This window comes from Columba livia, chromosome 14 (assembly GCF_036013475.1).
Source record: "Columba livia isolate bColLiv1 breed racing homer chromosome 14, bColLiv1.pat.W.v2, whole genome shotgun sequence".
NCBI classification, from domain to species: domain Eukaryota; kingdom Metazoa; phylum Chordata; class Aves; order Columbiformes; family Columbidae; genus Columba; species Columba livia.
The window spans coordinates 15475202-15496217 of record NC_088615.1 but is presented as its reverse complement, the minus strand read 5'-3'; the positions used below and the strand labels follow the sequence as shown (position 1 = coordinate 15496217).

General features: G+C 44.6%; 1 protein-coding gene across 5 annotated transcripts in view; it reads left to right on the top strand.

Annotated features, from left to right (window-relative positions):
• KCNIP1 (potassium voltage-gated channel interacting protein 1) overlaps positions 1-21016 on the top strand; it is a 374463-nt gene that overhangs the window by 123181 nt on the left and 230266 nt on the right. The window contains exon 1 of one of the 5 annotated variants that reach the window (XM_065030118.1): positions 15593-15886. The exons of 1 other annotated variant lie outside the window; for it this stretch is intronic. Coding sequence is in view for 2 of the 4 variants with exons in the window: in XM_005503528.3 (XP_005503585.1) it covers positions 16289-16349 (61 nt within the window). In the remaining 2 variants the exon portion in view is untranslated. Of the gene's footprint in view, positions 1-15592; positions 16350-21016 lie in introns of those variants that run through there. 3 more of the 5 variants (XM_005503528.3, XM_065030114.1, XM_065030117.1) reach the window with 3 other exon arrangements.

Sequence of the window (21016 nt, the reverse complement as noted above, 5' to 3'; positions counted from 1 at the left end):
AAGCAATTTATTGACAAAAGCAGCAGACATTTCTCAGAGGAACTGGCTGAATTCTCAACCTCTGTGCTCAGCCGGGCAGGTGGAGGGTCGGCTGCCAGGACATGGAAACCTGCCACGAGGAGGGGGTAAGGCTGGAGGAAATCCCACTCACCCTGGGTCAGCCAAAGTGTAACAAGCCTGTGATGCTTCCCAGGGCTCCAGGAAGGCAGCCTCTGTGAAGTGATGCTTAATCAACTTCAAGTGGGCCAAGGATCAAATATTTTTTTTAAAAAAGAAAGGTGTTGTTTGTTTGGTTTTGTTTTTTGTTTTTGTTTGTATGGGGGTTTTTTTTTAAATCCTCATCTCTTGTTTTTGTTTTCATTCTCTATATGCCTTCTCTCTCCCTACCCCAATTCAATATTTCATGTGCTGTTAACATTTGTGGACATGTCTGAGTGTGAGAGACTAAAGGCAAAGCCGGGCTTTAACAAACCTGTTGAGTATTTTGTTTATCTCACACATCCTCTCACGTGGTGCCCTACAGCTCAGCCCCGTGCTGCTCCTTTCAGCTGCCTTTGGTACGTGTCGAATTCAGTTTTATTGCTGTCTGCCCTTGGACACAGAGTGCAACCGAGGCGGAGAAAACACCGGGAATACGGACCTGAGGTAGCATTGGGCTGGTCGTCTAGATAGAGCACAAGGTATAGAGTGAGCATCAGATATTCGGATGCTGATTAGCAAAGAAGGAAATATTGGTGTATATGAAATAGGGAGGCATTGGTTGAGTAGAATTTATCTAAAACAGTTTCTGCTTGTAATGGTTTGTTCGCTTACAGAGTTTGCGTTCCAGAGCTGCACCCTTTCCCTTCCCAGCTGCTGAGCTGTGATCAGCGTCTTGCAGGGCCAGCGCTTGTCAGCTCTGTGGAAAACAGCTTTTCTCAGCAATAATCAGGCTCTACCCATGCTACCCACCAATTTCTGTAACTTCATCCGGTGGAGACACTTTCCGCTCATCACCCAAGGAGTGAGCTCTTTTTAAGGTCTATCTGGGACAGCACATTTAATACATGACATCCCTGTTAAAATGTTATTAATGTTGGATTGGATGTACTGATGAAATGACATCAAATGCATATGCTGCTGCTGATCTTTCGCTTCTCTCTGGACCAGCCATTTTCACATGTGAATACTTATGTTATGCTAATCCATGCCTGGTTAATATATTTAGTATCAATTAGCATAAGCAAGGTTGCTGAATGCCGTAATTTAAATTCTAGGCACGGCTATTTTGCCTATGATACGAAGGTATGGAAAATAATTTAAAAATACATTTTTAATCAAAAAATGATGGAGAAATTGCTTTTGAATGGCTATATGACAACCAGAATGCAAGTCCCAGGGTACTGGCCACCAGTTCTGTAACCAGCATAGATCTGAAGCCAGGAAAGTTGGCTTCTTTACCAACATGAGAAGAAACAAAATTAGAAGGAATGCTTTTTATTACTCATTTTTACTTTTTTTTTTCCTTATGCTGCAAAGTGTATCATGTTGTAGCTTTATAACATGTATCCCATTGAGCTGATATGCAAAGTAGATATAAATGGAAAAGCCCCTTTGGACTTGGCTCTTATTTCAAATGGAGGACTTGAGCAATAGGTCAGGCTTAACCCCGACACAAGCACTATAGCAGCTCAGTGCCAAAAGAACCGTTCTTGGGATCTATACATCCTTCAGATCCCAGGCTAATTAGGTTAAACTTTTAATTCAGCTTAAATGTGGAGACAGCTCCTTCAGGTGTTTTGGACTAGGACCTAACTCCAGGTATATACGTTATACAGTGCTGCAGGTATGTGAACGTGTGCTCAGACCTGTGTGTTCACTGCCCAGCACTGTGAGCGTCTGTGCAAGAACACTGTTCTCTAGGGAAAGCCTACAGCTCTGTGTGTGCCTGTACTTTTCTGTATCCACTTTCTAGAACAATGGCTATATGTGTGTTTAGGTATATGTTAAGCATTTGGCTAAGTATAGTCTAAATTTCCATTTTGTATCCGAGTCTTTATCTTAAGGTAAATGGCAGTAAGGAAGAAAATAATTGAGATTTAGGAGTTTGTGTTGTTACCCACAAATGTATATCTAGAGTGAACATTGAAGATGAATGTAAAAAAAACAAACAACAGAATATGCTCAACCTTTGTGTAACACTTGCTCAAATTTCAGCAGTTTTTGAAATTGTCATTTTGATGTTCCCCAAAATTTATACTGTTAGAATTGGGCCAATTCTGGTGCATCGGGGATTCTTTTTTTCCCCCTTGTTTTTTTTTTTTTCCTCCTCCTTCCCTTCCCTTGTCATTGGAAATAATTCCAGGTTATTACATGACACTGCTTTGTTCATATTGCCAGCCCGGTATTAGCAGGCTAGGAAAGGCCAGTGCCATCCCGGCAGGTGTTTCATTGTGAGGGGTTAGGGGAGTGTCGGATTTATGTTCCTGGGATGCTGTGATATTCACAACAGGAATGAAGAATGACTTTGAGTATATTTTTACTGCTATATCTTACACCAATGAAGCCGGTGACCCCACTAAGATCAGAAGCACTGGACCTTTATTCCCATTTTTTTCTGGTGCTGAATTGGGAATTTTTCTTTCCATGTGGGAAGGCAAGAAAATATTAGACTTTCTCATGTAGATTCATTAAGAAGTTAATACATATTTCAGTTTTTAAAATGGTATTGTAGTCTGAATGTCATAGGGAAGATGATAACCTCGTGCATAATACTTTTCTGTGTTTGTCCAGTTAGGGTTTGCATATTTAATTTAAAGCTGAAGTCTGCCTGTCTCACTCTGCCTTCCTTCAGAGGCAGGTGAACCCATCTGCATCTTTTAGATTCCTGATGGCCGGTTTATACCAGGGCTTTTTCCACTAGATTGATGAAATCTTGATGGCAATCTTCATAGCTCACAAAAGAGGATTGCTGAAGATTTGTTTGCTCTAAGTTTGCCATTAATTTTTTTCCCCCTATCATTTCTTTGGCAAGAATTGAATCTAAAGCAAGGAGTAAGTCTTCTGCAGAAGCCAAATGGAGAGGACCTGGAAAGAAAACAAAGGGCTGACTGGAATTTACTGATCTGTGCCTGATGAGAAGTTATTCATCAGCTTCATGAGAAAATTGCCAATGCTGTAGTCGTCTGGCCATTTAACATACCCTCCGTGTTACGGCAAAGGTTTGTGTAGCTTTTCTTTCACTGAGAGGCACTCCCAGTTCCATCCTGCTACTCTGCATGAGTGTAAAAGTTCCGCCCTGTATGGATTAGCAGGCAGGTTTTATTAAGGGGGGGGATCAATGGGAACATTAATCACTCGCCCGTTGTGCAGCACAGGAATAAAACACAGAACACCAACTCCCTTGTAAGAACACCAAACAGGTCGGACAACTGCTGGCTAACAGTGAATTTGCTGTGGTGGATGATTGCTTGCCCAGAGAAGATTAGTGCCCGCTATTGGTGTACATGTAGTCTATGTGTGTTGAAATGAGTCTCCTGTAACAAATAACAGTTTTATATACTACTAACAGCAATCTAGTCTGGATCAATGTCTTAGGCTGTTGGAAAGCACGCTCTGGGCGCTGACAGAGGAAGGGAAAAAGGCAAAAGTAACAGTACCACTTTCTGTGTGTTTTGAATGCACGCGATGCGCAAGGCAGTAATGCTGTTTGCTTTGAAAATTTTATTCTGCAAACAGGATTTTTTCCTTTTGTCCATACACATCTATTGTGTATGAGGTTTGGGACACTAGGAATGACTTCTCTGTGTGTGTGTGATCGGCATGGCTTTCAGAACGGGCACAGTGTGCTGGCTCTTTCCTCTGTGTGAGCTTTGGCCGTGGTAGCACTGCAGAGACATGGGCAGGGACATCACTGCCCTCTCAGCCTTCCCCTGGGGCAGGGGAAACCCTGCTCCACCATCATCTTTCTTCACCTCACACTTTAAAGGTGATGTGTTCCAAGAAGCGTTGATGCTCAGTTCTGAAGATGCGCTCCACTGGGTAAATGGAAAAAATATAGATATTCTGACCTGAATATCTGCATTTGAGTTTTGGGTCCGTTCGCTTTAGTTGGGGTTATTGCACGCACCAGTGTGCTGCCAGAATGGAGTAGTGCCGCAAGTTGTCTTTGAGCCATCTCTGGTACATCTTGAAATCAAATGTTTTTAATTAGTTAATAACTCCAGAGAGTATCTGGATCGGTGTGTTGGACAAAAATTGAAAGTAACTATCACCAATGATGTGATTTGGGGAGCACTTCAGCATCAAGATAAGTTATTACGTAATTGTAATAATAAAAATTCAGTCCATCAGCTAGCAGTATATGAATGGCATATATCCCTTTTATTGGAAGCATTCTTCATCTGCTGTGACCTTAATGTGAATTCTCTCACATAAATGAAGTTAAGATGGAGTTACAGATGGAAATACTCACTGGTACTGCTGAGAGAAACACATTACAGGCACACTGCAGTTGTTTCCTAAAACAGACTAGCTTCTTAATAAACAGATTTTCTAAACCTTTTTTTCCCAAAAAGAGTGCTGTTTTTCCTTGGTCTAAAAAAAGGTAGGATTCGGCTCTGTTATGATTTCAGGATTTTATAAATCCTGGAAGTATTTGTGGAAAATGTCAGTGATTTTAACTACTTGGAAGCTACCTGGTTTGTTTGTTTGGTTGGTTTTCCCTGTGAAACCTACTGTAGAATAAACCTTATTTTGTCCTCTGGGTCCCATGGTAAGGAGGTTTCATTTTAAAGATCATGTTGTTGCACTACTTTCTCAGTCATCCCAATCTCACTTATGTTTGCTTGTATATGTAAGCTGGAATGTGATCTTTCTGGTGCGATTTAGTCTTGATCTTAATTTGGTGAGTGATTCAATATATTAACTGCTGGCAGTAATCATCGCACATGTCGCAGACCTTGAGGTTTCCATAGGGACGATGTGATTCCCCATGATTGCTTGCACAGACTGGTAAACCACTGCCCTGCTCACATCTGGTGCTTGTTCCTAAACTGGCTTTGGTCTAGAATTGCATGGGATATCAGACACAATCTGGGGTTAGTTGGGTGTTCAGGGCAGGTGCCACATCTTATCTTCAAAGCCTGTTTATATCCAATCTGCAGCAAAGAGTCTGCTCCACCTTGCACAAAAAAAGTGTAGTTCCATACCCATTGAAAACAAATCAAAATACCCCCAGGCAATCTGTTAGACTGATATTAATGTACTGAGAGACACCTTTGTATTATATCAACCCCAAACTCTTAGTTTAGTCCAGGTAGGTTGCACAGGCCAGGCATCAGCAGATGTGCATTTGCAGGGTGGAAAACTCAGGGACAGATAAACCCGGCTGTTTGCACAGGATATTGTGAGTTTGGGAGGCGTTGGTGCCCACCTTAATGAAAGAAACTTGCCAAGCTAATCTCCATTTCAATGCATTGTTTTATCCACTTTCAAATAGCGAACATCTGAGTGCAATAATCCTATCAGGTTGGTTGGTTGGTTTGTTTGTTTTTTTCTAGCAGGAAAGATTACAGCATAGAACATAAACATAAGATTATGAACCTTCATTAAGAAAGACATGCTTATTTTGGAAGTTACAAAATGGTGCACTGAATGTTGTACATCATTTCAGTTAAAGCGTTATGCCATTAATTACTAGAAAACTAAGAATTCTGACTTTGCTAGGGCATCTTGTAGTAGGACCTGGCCAGGTAACTGTCTGTGCCTGTTGTGCATTCCTAGTACATGCAGAATGAAACAGTACCAATGTACACACACAGTATCCTCATATTTATCATACTTTTTGCCTGATGTGATTTAACTTGACACAGACTGAACATACCTAGGGGTGTCTAATGGCTGCTCTTGTTCTCTTTTACAAGACTCTATGGTGAAATGTGAAACAAAAACAGCTGGTTAACTGTCCACATTAGTTACCCAGCAGGATGTTCATCTCTTCAATGACCTGGATTTTACATAGTTAGTTTGGCACGTTTCTCTGAAGTGCACTAAAGCGAAAGGAAAGGAGGGATCCAGGATCATCTGAAAGTCTTCTCTACCCTCTTCTCCTCCCTAAAGTGAACTCACTGACTGTAGAATTGTTTGGAGTCAATTCGTGAGTCATACATGTAAATACTGAATAAATAAAAATTGCTTTTTCTTTCTCAGTGAGGCCTCTTTGACCATTATCGCAAGACAGGAATGATACTAGCTGTTAACCTGGATTGACATTGATCGTTCACATTCCCTGCGTAGTTTTGACATATTCTTTTAATGCTTCTGGGAACAAAACACCATTGAATTCCTGTCTGTCATTCAGTGTGCTTTGTTTGTGAGCTCAAACGGTGCTGAGCTGACATGGGGTGCAAGCTCTGGCACCGCCTGTCCCACCTGTCGGGAGACGTGTCCTTGTCACCACACACACCCGGGATCTTTTTCTGTGTTTGCTCACAGTATACGTCCCTCTGAGCCTGTTAATTTGGCTATGTCGTTCCTCTGTAATGTTCACAGAAGCTCTGGATGTGATAGAAGTGCTTGTGTATTAAGATAAAAAGGTGGTTTACTGAGCTTTGTGTTTGTGAATGGACCTGGTACGTGGTGTTGGCTGCTTGATGCTACCCGTGGTGTTTTTAGTATGAAAGTGCCTATTTTGTGAATATCGCTGTTGCAGCTGCCCGTGCTGTCACAGAAGGCAGGACTGAACGCCTGCCTGGCAGCCAGGTCGTTGTGTTCCCCCTACACAGGCCAGTCCTGATCGGGCTTTGTGGGACACGGTGTGATGAGCATCTCTGCCTCGGCCTCTCTTCCTGCACAGGGAAAAGGCTTTGGGGCTCTGCTGTTACTACTGGCTCCCAAAATTCCCTTAAAAAGCCCTCCCCTCATTCTGCATGGGAGAGATGCCTTAACACATCACACACATCCATACACAACTTTTCAAATGACATTAACTCTTTTTGGTGTGGTTGCCGCAGTGCAGCACAGTGCAGCAGCTTCTCAGCCTTCTCTGTGGCATGATGGTTCTGGCTAATACTCCTCAGGGTTTTCTGCTTCAAACCATCTTGAAGTTTCTTACTTATGGAATTTATAATTTTGAAAGGCCAGACTTCACTGGGCACAATGGGAACAGGTTTCATGGGATAATAGATGGTTTTCATTACTGAAATGTGAGCTTTTTCATCCTCGGGCATTACTGTAAGGGCATCCTGAGAACAAAAGGTTGCAGTTTGATTCCTCTGCATGCAGCCTTCCCCTGGTGTCCCTGGCTCTTCCTCTGAGCCCTCTGGCTCCACAGCTGCTTCCAGGACTGACTGCTGTCCTTCATCCCCGCCCAGAGGGACACTGTCATGAAATTCTTCCAGTGTTTCTGTTTCCCCATCACTAACCCGACCATGTACTGACAGTTTCTCTGCCGAAGGCTGATGATTTGGGGAGCAGCACAGCAGTTTCCTATTCCTGCTACCCAGCTACTCAGTTCTGTCCCTTCACCAGACAGGTTCACATCACAGATTCACCACCTTCCTTTCACTTTAGCACGCTGATGCCATAGGTCTTTTCTGATTGTCTCCTGGCTCTCTCACCTCCTTCCTAGCTGCAGTTATTTGTTGTCACCTTCACAGGGTTCAGCACAGTGTCCTGTCCATTGACATTCACTCCCTCCCGCTGGCAGGGCTGTGCCAGGACTGCTCTGCTCCACACTCCCCCAGCATCCCTCCTCTCTTGCTCTCCATCCTTTCTCTGTGCTCTTCGGTAAAGTGCTTTGCACAGGTTTAGTTTTTCTCCTGTTTTTTTTCAGGTTTTTGCCCGGAAGCAATCGCCCCCCCCTCCCCATTTACAGAAGAAATATTCCAACCAAAGATATAAACCAGGATCTACCTCATGTTTTGTTGAAGTTGTCACTAGAAATGTGAAGTATTCCCTTCCCGAGCTCTCAGCTATCTCTTTTTGAGTGTGACATCCTTAGGGCAAACATTAGGTCTGCTCTGTGGAGTTCTGCCCAGTTTTATTGCTATAACAAAGAAGAACCAGCAGACAATAAAGTAGTTTTATTTTCAGTTCTCACTATGCTGCTTCTAATAGGCAGAACAGTACCTCAGTCCTGTTTTTATTTCCATTAAGTACATGAATGTTTATGTCCATGCATACCTATGTGCAGCTGCAGGGGTGATCTGTTTGGGTATTTGCAAAAAGAAAGGCGGGAGCAGGCACATCTGGTCTTGATTTTAGCTTGGCTGCTTGCTCGGAACAATAGGATTGGAATGTCAACTCTGTTCTCCGCTCTCCTTCTCCAGATACTAAAGAGGAAGAGCACCCCTGATTTCCTCAGAAACTCGATGCCTGGCTTTTTGTTCCCTATTTGGTGGCATTAAGTGACCGTGGCATTTATTTTGTTTGGTTTTGCATAGCTGTATTTGTTATAGACCAGAAAGCAAGTGGCTTTCCAAAACTTGAATATTGTCGATGCCTTATTTACATGAGAATCTAGATGATCCCTAAGCTTTAAGCCTCATCTATTCCATCTGATTTCTCAGGATTATTATTCCCTGGCTTTCACATAATGAAAAATATATTTCCATCAAAATGGGAGGACCTCTAGCTTTAGAGATCTGGCAAAGCTAGCTGCCATGAGAATTTGCTTTGGGCCTGTAGAGATGTAGTAATAAATCTTTTAATGGCTTCTGATCTGCTATCTTGTTCTTATAGAGAGCAAAACCGTTTCTTTGAAACCTTTCCTGTTTATTACAAGGTCTTGTGAGTGAAGAAAAAGAGGATGAAATTAGGCTCTTGTGTGGTGTTGCTTTTTTTTTTTTTGGACAAAAACATTCCCAAAAAATAGGTGCTGGGGAAAAAAACGGCGTACGTGGTGAATTCCGACTTAGTGAAAATCTAGAGTAGGAAGACCTGGTATGTCCTTACCTTGACAAAAAGGCAAATGATGGCCCACAAAGATCCCCAAACACTTTTTACGGGTATAGACCAGCAAAATGCTGCCTCTTCTTGGTGTCTCTGTGAGCAAGTTGGTTTCCAGTGGCAGAACAGATTGTCCCATGCTGCTTCAGTTTATCCCTGTAGGCCTTTACTGTGGATGTATGTGCTTGTTTGGTAGGCAGACTTTTCTTAGCTGTCTGTCTTCCTGCTTAAATGTTAGTGTAACTGAAACCTTAGCAGTCTAATCAAAGAATTATTTTTAGTAATAGCAGAGAAATTAAGAAAAGGATATCAATGACTGCTACTGCAAGACAAATGGTGCGCTCGCCGTTCTCCTGCTCCTTGGAGTCCTGCAGGTTCAGTCTGGGGGCTTGTACTATGGAGGCTCGTCAGCATCCCAAGCATGCGGTCACAAGGGTGACAATTTCTTCCTCTTCTCCCCAGGGTCCATCTGGAGTTATTTTTTATTTATTTTCCTACCACACATTTGCACCTTGGTCTAACTTTGTCGGTCTGTGACTGTGTTGAGCCGCACTGCCCGGAGCCCTCAGCTCTGAGGTGACCTGGAGCATGAGTCCTTCAGCAGGGCTGGGGGAACCCCTGGAGGGCTCAAGTGTGGTGCGGTGGATGTGCCTCCCCCAGACAAGCAGCAACCCTAGCAGTCGGGCAGGTCGTGGCTCAGAAAGGCTCCTGCCAGGTCTCCTGCCGAGCCTTGGGCTTAGGGTCGGGCAAAGCACTTGGCAGAGGATGTTTTGGCACAAACAGCTGAGGACAGCAACTGGTTAAACATTTGCTAAGCAACAGAAACTCTCATTACATTCTCTTAGAAAAGGAACATTTTCCATCTTGCTTTCGATTTTTACTCCTCCCCGGTAGCCAAGTCTCAGTGTCTCACAAGCTGCTTTAAAAATTCGAGAGCTGAGACAGAGGGCAAGAGCCTGTGGGCAGCTCTGCTGGTGCACAGGCAGCATCTGCAGGGAGCTGCCATCTCGGTGCCTGTGCAGTCGATGCAAAATTCGTGTTTCCTGCTTCTCCTCCCCACCTGCCATCCCTCGTGGAGGAATCCATGCTCAGAGGATTGCGGGAGCAACTGTGTTTGTGCTGTTGGGGGGGCGCAGCTTGTCGCTCTGGCTGGAGGCGGTTTTGTGCCGGAGCACTGAGAAGTAATTGGGCTGGTGTCGGTGGCTCCCAGTGACGAACATCTGATGAGGCTACAGTTGAGTGGACACAGCTGAGAGCACGAGTCCTGGCATTTCTGTGTCAGGGCTCCTGTGGCATCGGCCCGGCTCCCAGGCTGCTGCTTGTGCACTCGCCTTTGCTTCTTGGAAGGACTTGGTTTACATTTGGCCTCAAGATAATTGGTAGCTCTCAGGTGAACAGAGTGTCACCTTTGTCTTGAAGTGAAGCACTTCTTGTTGGGTACATGTAAAATGCTTCCTTGAAACAGGTGTTAGTTACTGGAACGTGAAAAATGAAATTCCTTTAATCTTAAGCACTCTGGCCAGTGCTGCCTAGGTCTCATTCCTAAAATACCCGGAAGGGAAAAGGAATCAGTCACTTCCAGCTCCATTTAGGCTTTTTAAAGCAGAACCACCCTGGAACCGCTCAAACCTGATAGATGCAGAGTGAATTACAAGGGCTTGCTACAAACAGGCAGTTTGCAGGTGTTATTTGTGTTCCTATTATGCAAATGCTCATTACTGTACTTTAGGAGACAAAAAGAAAATACATCAGAATTAATTTCACCAGTGCTCTAAGCTTTAAAATCTATGTACGTCTGAGGCATTCTCTTGCTAGTCCTACAGATTGACGTTGCTAACTTTGCCTTGAAGGAGGGGATGGCTGATGAACCAGAGATTACATCCCTAGATACTGTGCTTAGGGAGGGTGTTTTCTCCTGGCAACAGTCCATGTTTCTACATGATTAAAAAAAACAGCCTCCCTCTCTACTTTACTCACAAAAATACCAGAAATGCATAGTTCAGGATAGATATAACGTGTGTTGTCTGGCTGTGCTTTGTACCAGTTGTCTTTAGTGGGAAGAGGACCTAATCCAGAGTCATGGGGCAGAGCCGTACCAGTCCCTGTGACCTTGCTCCCAGGAGCTTTCTGTCCCATCCCAATATCAACTAGCTGGTGATACAGCTCCCTATGCTGTATTTGCATTTATTAAAAATAATGGACTACTTATTCTGACCAAATCTTTTGGCTGCCTCCAATGAATAAGCACCCACGTCACTGTCAGTGTCTATTTTGCTCTGATGTTTCAAAGTCTCACAGGCACATACTAAAAGAAATATTATGGGCTTAAGAGGCAGAAAGAAATCAGGAGGAGATTCAGTGAATATTAGGTCTTGGTTTTGTTAGTAGACAGACATTATTTTGATATGGTATATAGTAGTGGTAAAAGGATGGAATGGGGTTTAATCACTGGCAGACACTACTGATGGATTAGTGGTGACCGGTGGGACGTGTCTGCCCTGCCGATCTGGCTCAGAGATCAGCACCCAGGACTGAATGCTTGGCTGTGGATGTACACGGGCTTTGGCTGGGGCAGAGGTGTCCCTGGAGGATGCTCTTTATGTGCTGCCGTGTCCCTGCGTGCCAGGCGTGTGTCTGCCCATCACCTGCCTGGAGCACTTGGGGCCCTTTCCTGCAGAGGACTTCCCTCCTTAGCAGTGACTGTTGGGATGGTCATGCAAGTCACCTCCTGGGTCAACCCTTTTGGGGAAAGCAGATGGTCTTAGGCATGGCACAGGCATCATCACAGTATCACAGTATCACAGTATGTTTGGGATTGGAAGGGACCTCAAAAGATCATCTAGTCCAATCCCCCTGCTGGAGCAGGAACGCCTAGGTGAGCTCTCACAGGAACATGTCCAGGCGGGTTTTGAATGTCTGCAGAGAAGGAGACTCCACAACCTCCCTGGGCAGCCTGTTCCAGTGTCTGTCACCCTCACTGAGAAGAAGTTTTTTCTCAAATTTAAGCGGAACCTCTTGTGTTCCAGCTTGATCCCATTACCCCTTGTCCTATCATTGTTGGCCACCGAGAAGAGCCTGGCTCCATCCTCGTGGCACTCACCCTTTATATATTTATAAACATTAATGAGGTCACCCCTCAGTCTCCTCTTCTCCAAACTAAAGAGCCCCAGCTCCCTCAGCCTTTCTTCATAAGGGAGGTGCTCCACTCCCTTAATCATCTTGGTTGCCCTACGCTGGACTCTCTCCAGCAGTTCCCTGTCCTTCTTGAACTGAGGGGCCCAGAACTGGACACAATATTCCAGATGTCGTCTCACCAGGGCGGAGTAGAGGGGAAGGAGAACCTCTCTCGGTCTACTAGCCACCCCCCTTCTAATACACCCCAGGATGCCATTGGCCTTCCTGGCCACAAGGGCCCAGTGCTGGCTCATGGTCATCCTGTTGTCCACCAGGACCCCCAGGTCCCTTTCACCCAAAACTGCTCTCTAATATGTAATTTCCCAACCTACACTGGAACCTGGGGTTGTTCCTGCCCAGATGCAGGACTCTACACTTGCCCTTGTTAAATTTCATCAGGTTATTCCCCGCCCAACTCTCCAGCCTGTCCAGGTCCCGCTGGATGGCAGCACAGCCTTCTGGTGTGTCAGCGGTACATACTTTCAGCTGTGCAAACTAATACTTGAGAACTGTAAGTTGTGCCATGATAGAGCCCCAGGATGAGCAGCTGGGGTTCCTGGCTGCTCTGGGCAGCGAGCAGCAGTGGCTCTGGAGCGCTGCACGTCGATACTGGGGCTGCAGTCAGGTTCAGCACAACACAGTGTCTCCTTTCCCAAGGTGCTGTTGATCCTTTGGCAGCTGCTCTTACCCAGGACTCTGGCTTAGGTAGCCAAACAGCTAGAACTGTTCTCTTCACCATCACAGTCAGAGCTTGGTCTGCATTTTATATCTGAAGGAAATACTCTGAAAAATATTCTGCTCCTCAGGTAGTGATGATCAGCACTTGTTACATTTCAAATATCATCTCCTGGGTTGGTAAATTTGGGTGGTCATCTTTGGGGAAAGAGAATTCCTGCCTGCTGTGGCAAATACACTAGTGCTTATGATGTGTCTGTTCCTCTGAGGTCTTGCTTTTCAGCTATGAGAAAAAGCTGCTTTTGAACTGGTGATTTGGGATTCTGTGTTCGTCTGCCCAGGCACAGATATGGTCCCTCCTCTTGTCCCCATTCTTGTATATTTGAGTTATACAAACAAAAATGCATGTAACTGTTTATCCCCATGATTTCACAGGGATCTGTCAATACTGGTTTCCAGCCAAGACAAATCTTTTTTTTATTTCAAGTTTCAAAGAAAACCAAACATTCACATTTGCCCTCCGCCTTCTTATACCGTGCTGTTTCAAGTAAACAACAGTGCAGCATGAGGGGTGCAGTTTTATCTTCCTAAATTACTTTTTTCTAGGGTATATCACCATATGGGCAAGCTAATCTATTGCGCCCAGGCTGAGCTCTTTCTGTGTGGCTGAGATCCAGCTGATGTCAGGAGGAATCCTGAAGCCACCTACTTCCTAGGGGCTATTTGCTGAAAAGAGGTGGTAGTGAGGTGGGTTTCAGTCTCTTTTCCCGAGTAACAAGCGATAGGATGAGAGGGAGTGGCCTCAAGTTGCACCAGGGGATGTCGAGACAGGATATTCAGAAAAATTCCTTCACTGAAAGGGCTGTTGGGCATTGGAACAGCCAGCCCAGAGATGTGGTCGAATCACCAACCCTGGAGGTGATTAAAAGATGCATAGATGTTGTGCTTAGTGACGTGGTTTAGTGGCGGAGTTGGAGGTGTTAGGTTTACCATTGTACTTGAGGATCTTAAAGGTCTTTTCCACCCTAAATGATGCTATGATAATCTGTTCAGTTCTTTGCAGCCGTTTACGTTGCAGCTCTCAGATTTGTAACCCTGTTTTCCTAGTGCATGAGTCAACTGACATGTGGTTTTGCAAGTGGATGATGTGACAGGGGTTGTGGTTAGTCAAATTCTGCTAGACACAGCTTTGCCTGGATTGAGGAGCTTTCCTTTTTTGACATCTTGGAGACATCATAGCAAGGAGCAGAGGCCAGGGGAGCTCAGCATCCCCAAGGCATCTATTGCATTTGGTGGGAGGATGCTTCTAGCTGTCTTAATGCCAGTGGCAGAGCCCAGAGCTGGCGTGATGGTTCAGCCGCAGGAGCAGAGATGTACCCCAGGCCCCATGAGGCTCTGCCACAGCACCCATGTTCAGTAGGGGTAATGGTGTATCACTGAGGTGGCAAAGGGGGTGCAAGCCCAGCCTGCCAAACAGGAGCCCCACCATCTCTCTCTGCTCCCTGTTTGTATGAGAAATTATATATTCTGGAACATCCTCACCTGTTGGTTGTTCATTTGGGCAATCATGGGGTGAAGCATCTGCTGTTACATGAGGGCACACCTGCTGTGGCCTCTGGTCACCCTTCAGCCCTCGTTGTGCGCACAAATACCAGGAGCAGGCATTTTCCACGTGCGCACTGTAGCCTATCTAATATTTTAATACATAAGTACAAGTAAAATATTCATACATTCAATATAAATATTTAAATTAAAAAGAAGTTAAGAATCTCATACAGCTTTTCAGTGCCTTGTGGAGATCACCTTGGTCTGAGGGACCTCCATCTGGACCTGGGTGGCTGGAGAAGCCTGTGGGACCACAACCATGGCCAAGCTTGGGGAGGAATTTGGGGTGGGGAGGCAAGAAGTGTTGCACAAGCCAGGACAGGGTCCCCCCATGACGACAAGAGCAGCACTGTGTGCCCTAAGTCTCAGGCACTTTGTACCTGCTTTGCAAACTGATTCACTTCAGCTCAGGACTTTGGTATCTGAACAGGACCTTATGTCAGCCGTTCCTCAAGAAGAGTTCAATAGCTGTGTTTTGAGTTGTAAAACAAGAGAAAGAAAAAAAAAATAATGAATGATTTTGTGTAGTGCCTTTTGCAGGTAGCAAATAATTGAAAGCTCTTTGCTGGTATACATTTGGGATGTAAATACACCTGTGCATGCAAAGACAGCATTGCTGGCAGGCTGTGAGCAGAAGGTAACACAGGGCTTTACCATCCAGGGGCATGGATGCTGCAAAGCTTGTGATTCAGGGGGTGCTGGGATCTGATTTGATGAAATCTTTACTCCAAAGTTAGAGGAAAACTGGGGAAACCTCTTGAGGCAAAGTGCTTTGGGATCTGGTGTAGGAATGAATTAAATACAGTATTTGCACAGATGCTGCCTTAATCTCAGTCATCATGTACAAACAGCAAATTAATTCTGGTTCTGATAGCTACCTTGGTATATTTAACTCTCTCTGTAGGTGGGCACTTGCTGTTTCACCTTCTGATAAATAACAACATGCATAAGTGATTTTTTGAAATATGAAAGAACTGAACAAAATGCTGAGAATTGTCTGGTTCCTTCAAGCCACTGGATGTTTGCAGAATTTTGTTTCAACAGTTTGTTGTTTTAATATCCTTTAAAAGGATGTGCACATGCATACTTCGTGGAAAAATAAGTTAACAATTGCGTATGTTTCTGATGCGTGAGAAAGGATGTGCAGGAAAAGGATGGTGGTGAAATGTTCTGCTTTCCCCCATTGCACGTGCTTGTTTTCCCCTGACTTTTCTGCTTGCGAAGACTGCTAGAGATTGCTGCTTCCTACCTTTCTGTCAGACTCTTAATTAGCAGGAGCACGCACACCGCGCAGCTGGGGCTTTGATGCCTCGCTCGCTCTCGTTTCCCACTCCGAAGATTTCCATTCATCCCAAACTGGTACCCAGCCCAAAGCCCTGGCTCCCCCTCGCCGTGGCTCCAGGACTCCAGTTGGTGTGCCCGGGAAGAGATGCCCTGACGCTCCCTCGCTAGACCTCCAGCCTGCTGGTTGGAGCCATAAGGGAACGGGAGGAAGAATTAGCCTGTGTGTTTATGTGGCTGTGCTCCAGTAAATATTTTGATGCATCTGCTGCCAGCTCTGGTCTGAGGGAATCTACCTAGCATTTAAATTTTGATGGGGAGCTGTTTTGAATAATAACAGTGCAGCCGGCTGTGAGTCAGTGCATGTGTGTTGACTTAAAAAAAAAAGAAAGCCCTCAAAGCTTAACGCTTGCTGAACGCTGAGCTGCAGTGCTTTGCTTTTTTCTCTCCTCCTTCTTTTCTTTCTTTCTTCTCTTGACTTCCTCTGTTTTGTTTTATTCTTGGGAGCATTTCACATAGATTTTGTTCCCTGGTGGGGGTGGGGTGAGAGGAATTAGGGGGAAAAAAAAAAAACAAACCTCAGCAAAAATAATTCCTCCCCAAAAACTCACAAGTAGCTTTTGCAATGGGTGCTGTAATGGGTACGTTCTCTTCTCTACAAACGAAACAAAGAAGACCATCAAAAGGTAAGACCTGTTTTGCTTTTCCTATCCCTTCTGTATATTTGCTAGGAGGGAAATTTATATTAGCAAGAAAATGAACATGTGCCACTTGCAAGTGAGCCAGCAATGTTTATGTGAGGTGTAATTTGCAGGGGAGAGTGGGATGCAAGGTGGTGGAGGAAACGTGTGGGCATGAGGAAATTGCTGTGGAGGGGTTTGGGGGGATGAAAAGCATCTGAAATGTAGTAATCCGGTGTACAGGCGTGTATGAGGAGGAGAAACTCGGTGGCTCCATATGCAGAGCACTTGCAGAAAAGACCTGTTTATTCCTAAATCCCATGCTTTGTAAACCCTTTGAGGAGGAATAAAATGTAGATACACAGCAAATTCTTCCTAATACCTTGTGGTTTCTTCCTCAGAAACTATTGTTAGAGGCAGTGTTGCATATTCAGTAATCCAACACCAAGTGTGTGGTACTAATAATGTGTGTTTTATAGAAAAGATTATCAAGGGGTTTGGGGGCGGGGGGTGGAATTAGGATGTTTTCATAAAGATGGGGAGGAAGAGAAGCTCATGAAAAATTAAGAAACAAGGAGTAATCCCAGGTTTTTTAATCCTTAAGTGCATAAATATTGGCTGCAAATTGCTGATTTTTCAGTTGGTTTGGTTTGTGTAGTGTTTGCCTGAGCTCTGCTCCATTTCCTTCAGGGTTAATTCAAAAATTCCAGGGTGCTGCTGAGCAGAAAGTTGAAAGCCCTGTGGGGGGCACGTCCATACCGTACAGAATGATTATTGTTTAGAAAACACAAAAGACACTAACTTTGGCAAGTCTTTCTGCTATTTCAAAATATTCCCTGCCAACACCTCTGCATTTCACAGCCTTTCAGTGTTTCTAGGGTAAGTCTCTATTTCCACTGAATCTGGTGCTCAGCTTATAGATATGATCTTGAATTGAAAGTTGGTATGGGTTTTCTAGCAATTTACAATTAAAAAATGGTCTTAGGAAATATCAAACATCAAGTAATCACTCTAAAAACAAATGGGAAGAGCTGTGCATGGTGTTTGATCATGGTAAGTTTGTGAGCGAGTGTTAAATTCTGTGTTTCTGCTGTAAAACAGGTAGTGGACTTGGTAGGGTAAAATTTTACAGTAGTGTGGGTGTATATGCTTTAGAGCTCACCTTTCTGTGTTATTATAACGCAACCATAGTTGTACAATGGTCTGGGATGTGTATGATATTATTTATAACACAAGCATAGCTGTAGAATTGTCTAAGCATTGGCTCGCACCTGGAGCTGTGAGTGGTGCTTGGGCATGGTGTGCTGGGCTTGGTGGCTGCTGTGACACAAAGGGGTGTCTTGTCCACCTGCCAGAAACCTGGGAGCTGGATCTGATTTCCACTTAACATAAATAATTTTTGGCTGAATGTATCTGTTCTCTACTACTTAGTTGTCTCACAATTGGCTCAGCTCTCTAGCGGGTGGAAAAAATTGCTTTTTGTTGTAGTTCACAGGCAGTAAAAATCCAGCATCTGGTCACACATTTGAACATTTACAGTGGGATTCAATCTTGCTGCTGGCTGCTGGCAGTGGTTGGTAGGTTGTATTTGTCAAAACTTGTGTTCCCAGAGTTATCTCCTCTTGGCTCTGATGCATTATCCATGTTGTGTTGCTGGATAGTATGGGACCCAGTAGGAGAGAGCAAGCTGAAAGAAATTCCTTCAATTTTTCTTGGCTATTTTCAAAGCCTGTACAGAATTTCACACCTTGTAGTCACTATTTACCTGTCAGGAAGAGCATTAGAGAACAACGCTGCTGGTTTTGGCTGGGTGAAGCCTGTTGCAGATGCTCCTCTAGACCAATGCCCTGAGGATCCCCCAAGTCTCCAACGAGCAGCAGCAGGTTGGCCCCTTGTGCCGCTCGGCTGCTTGGTGTGTTTTACACTGTGAGCACTTCACCTTCTCAACAACGAGACACCAATACTTGCTGGGTTTGAAAACCATCTGAAATTGTTCTTTGTGAGTGAAAGAGTTAGTAGAGGTCTATCACTGCTATGTTACAGATTCCTTGGTGTTGACCACCTGCATCTCCTTCAGCTCCTGACAATCCTGGTGGCCTCTGCTGGACTGTGCTCTAGTGTATCCATGTTTTTCGTATACGGGTGAGCCCAAAACTGGCCATGATGCTCTGGATGTGTTGAGCAGAGGGGAAGGATCGCTCGTCCCAGTGCTGGCTGCCCAGTTGCTGGTCCAGCCCACTGAGGGGCTTGACCGCTCTTCCACAGGGCACTTGCTAATGATGCCTGGGTGAACCGCTCTATTTTATATTGCTGCATCTATCTTTTATTGAGTAAAGTGTTTATTGTTTATTTTGTTATTAGATTAGCATCTACTGTCATTTATTATATTTATCTGTGTGTTTATTTGAATTTTTCAGGATTTATGTAGGAGTGAAATACTGCTGTTAAAACAAGGGCTTGAAAAAATAGTTGTAACAATGTTAGATCCACACCTCTGCAAATACAGTGTCATTTTGGTAAATGTGAGCCCTTCCAAGTATTTTGAAGATAATTTTGTGTGGCCTTTTCTGGCTAAACAAGCTCACACGTGTATCTGTGGCTACTTCACTGTTATAAACTCAAAGCAAAAAACCAGGCACATATATTGTTTTAAGAATAGATAAACAAGCCGTGTCTAAAGCGAGGAGTTTTCAGAGATGGGTTAATATCAGTAAGGATGTGGTAGATCCCATCCTGAACCCATTCAGCCTCAGGGCAGGACTCAGCTCCCCCCATGCTGCTCGTCACCAGGTCTGGGACACTGGCAGTGGGACTCATGGCTGGTTCAGTTATTCCAGCTCTGAGCAGGAGGATGTATTGTAGCATTTTTCAAAGGTACAACATTTAATTCCTTTTTAAAATGAAAACGGGGAGGCTGAATCAATATAGGTTCAGGAGTAGCACGGAGATTGCCTTAAAGTTGAGAGCAGTGGTCCATCAACTGCAAGACCTTTTCTCTGGGACTGGAGAAAGTTGTGGGTTGTATAGAAGGGAGATCGTTTGTTTGACTTGAATGTGAAAAGTTAATCCAATATAATTGGGCATTTTGTCTAGGCAAGTTATGAGCCATGCACCTTGTCCTGTGGGATAAATATTTCTACTTCTTAGATTTGCAATCCTATCAGTAAAGCTGCAGAAGCTTCCCCTGTTTGCTGGAGTGTCCCTGGATAATCTGAGATTTGTGTCATTTGTTTCAGTAGTGGCTTGGGGCAGTTCCACAGATTATTTGTACATTTAATCAGAAATTATTTCTTCTGATCTCAGTCAATTGCTGGCATTTTAACTTCACTGTTGGGATTCTTCTTGTCTGCCTTTCCCAGCATTCTGAGTTGGCTTAGTAAAATATAATAGCTCTTTCCACCACATTTTCTTCACTTGCATCTCAACCCAGCAAAGCTGCACATGTTCCTGGGGCCCTGGTGGGGCCTGGCTGAGGTTGTGGGGGGCAAGTTGATTGGGGGACAGCAAAATATCCCCCAGCAAAAGTGACCAGCAGACTCCTGGGCTGCGTTAGAACATCTCTAGCAGGTCAGGGGAGGCAAGGGCTTCTCCTCTGTCCAGCACCAGGGAGACACCCACAGTGCTATGTGCAGTGCCCAGTACAGGGGAGACGGGGACTTACTGGACTGAGTCCACCAAGGGACCACAAGGAATATTAAGTGATTGGATCACTGGACGTGTGTGGAGAGGCTGAGAGCTGGGACTGTCCAGCCTGCAGCAGAGAATGCTCAGGGGGATCTTATCAGAGTGAATAAATCCCTGATGGGGAGGAGTTGAGGTGATGGAACCAGGCTCTTCTCGGTGGTGCTCAGTGACAGGACACAGGACAATGGGCACAAGTGGAAATACAAGAAACTCCACTTCAGAAAAAAAAACTGTACTGTGAGGGTGACTGAACCCTGGGACAGGCTTCCCAGAGAGACTGTGGAGTCTCCATCCTCGGAAATACTCAAAACCCAAGTGGACGCAGTCCTGAGCGACCTGCTGTGGTTAACCTCGCCTTGAAGAGGGGGTTGGATGAGTCAGTCTCCTGAGGTCCCTTCCAGCCTCATCCACTCTCTGACTCTGGGATTACTGTCCTTGAAAACTGGTGAAGAAGTAAGGGTTTGGGGGTGCTGGGAACGTGCAGAAGCGTTGAGAGCTCTGTACAGAACAAATACCAACAAAGGTGAGAGGAGTTCTTGATCCTCTCTTAGTACGTTAGCAGTTCGTACTTACACAGAAGATTAAAATGGGCTTGAGAATTTCAAGTTGCTTGTATATCCTCCAGCAAACATAAGCAATAAAACGTTAAATGAGTTAAGGAAAAAAAGGAACGCTAAACCACAACAACGCTATCTGCCGTGCTGGCCCTCTGCCTTCTAATGCACACACAAATGCATTTCTGGTTTCAGCTAGTTGCAAAAATAGAGATTTTTTCGTGTGTTTTTACAGTCTGCAGCCAATTATGAACAAATTTGTGGCTAGAATCAGCCATTTCCATATTTGTCATGGAAACGTTTGGATTAGCAGATTGCTAAAGCAGGGGGAATTTCTTGTTTTGACTGCTTTCCGTACCTCCGCGGGTAGCGTGCGGTGGGGATGGTTATACTGTCATTTCTGGGCAAATTCAATTACAGTAGAAAAGGAAAATA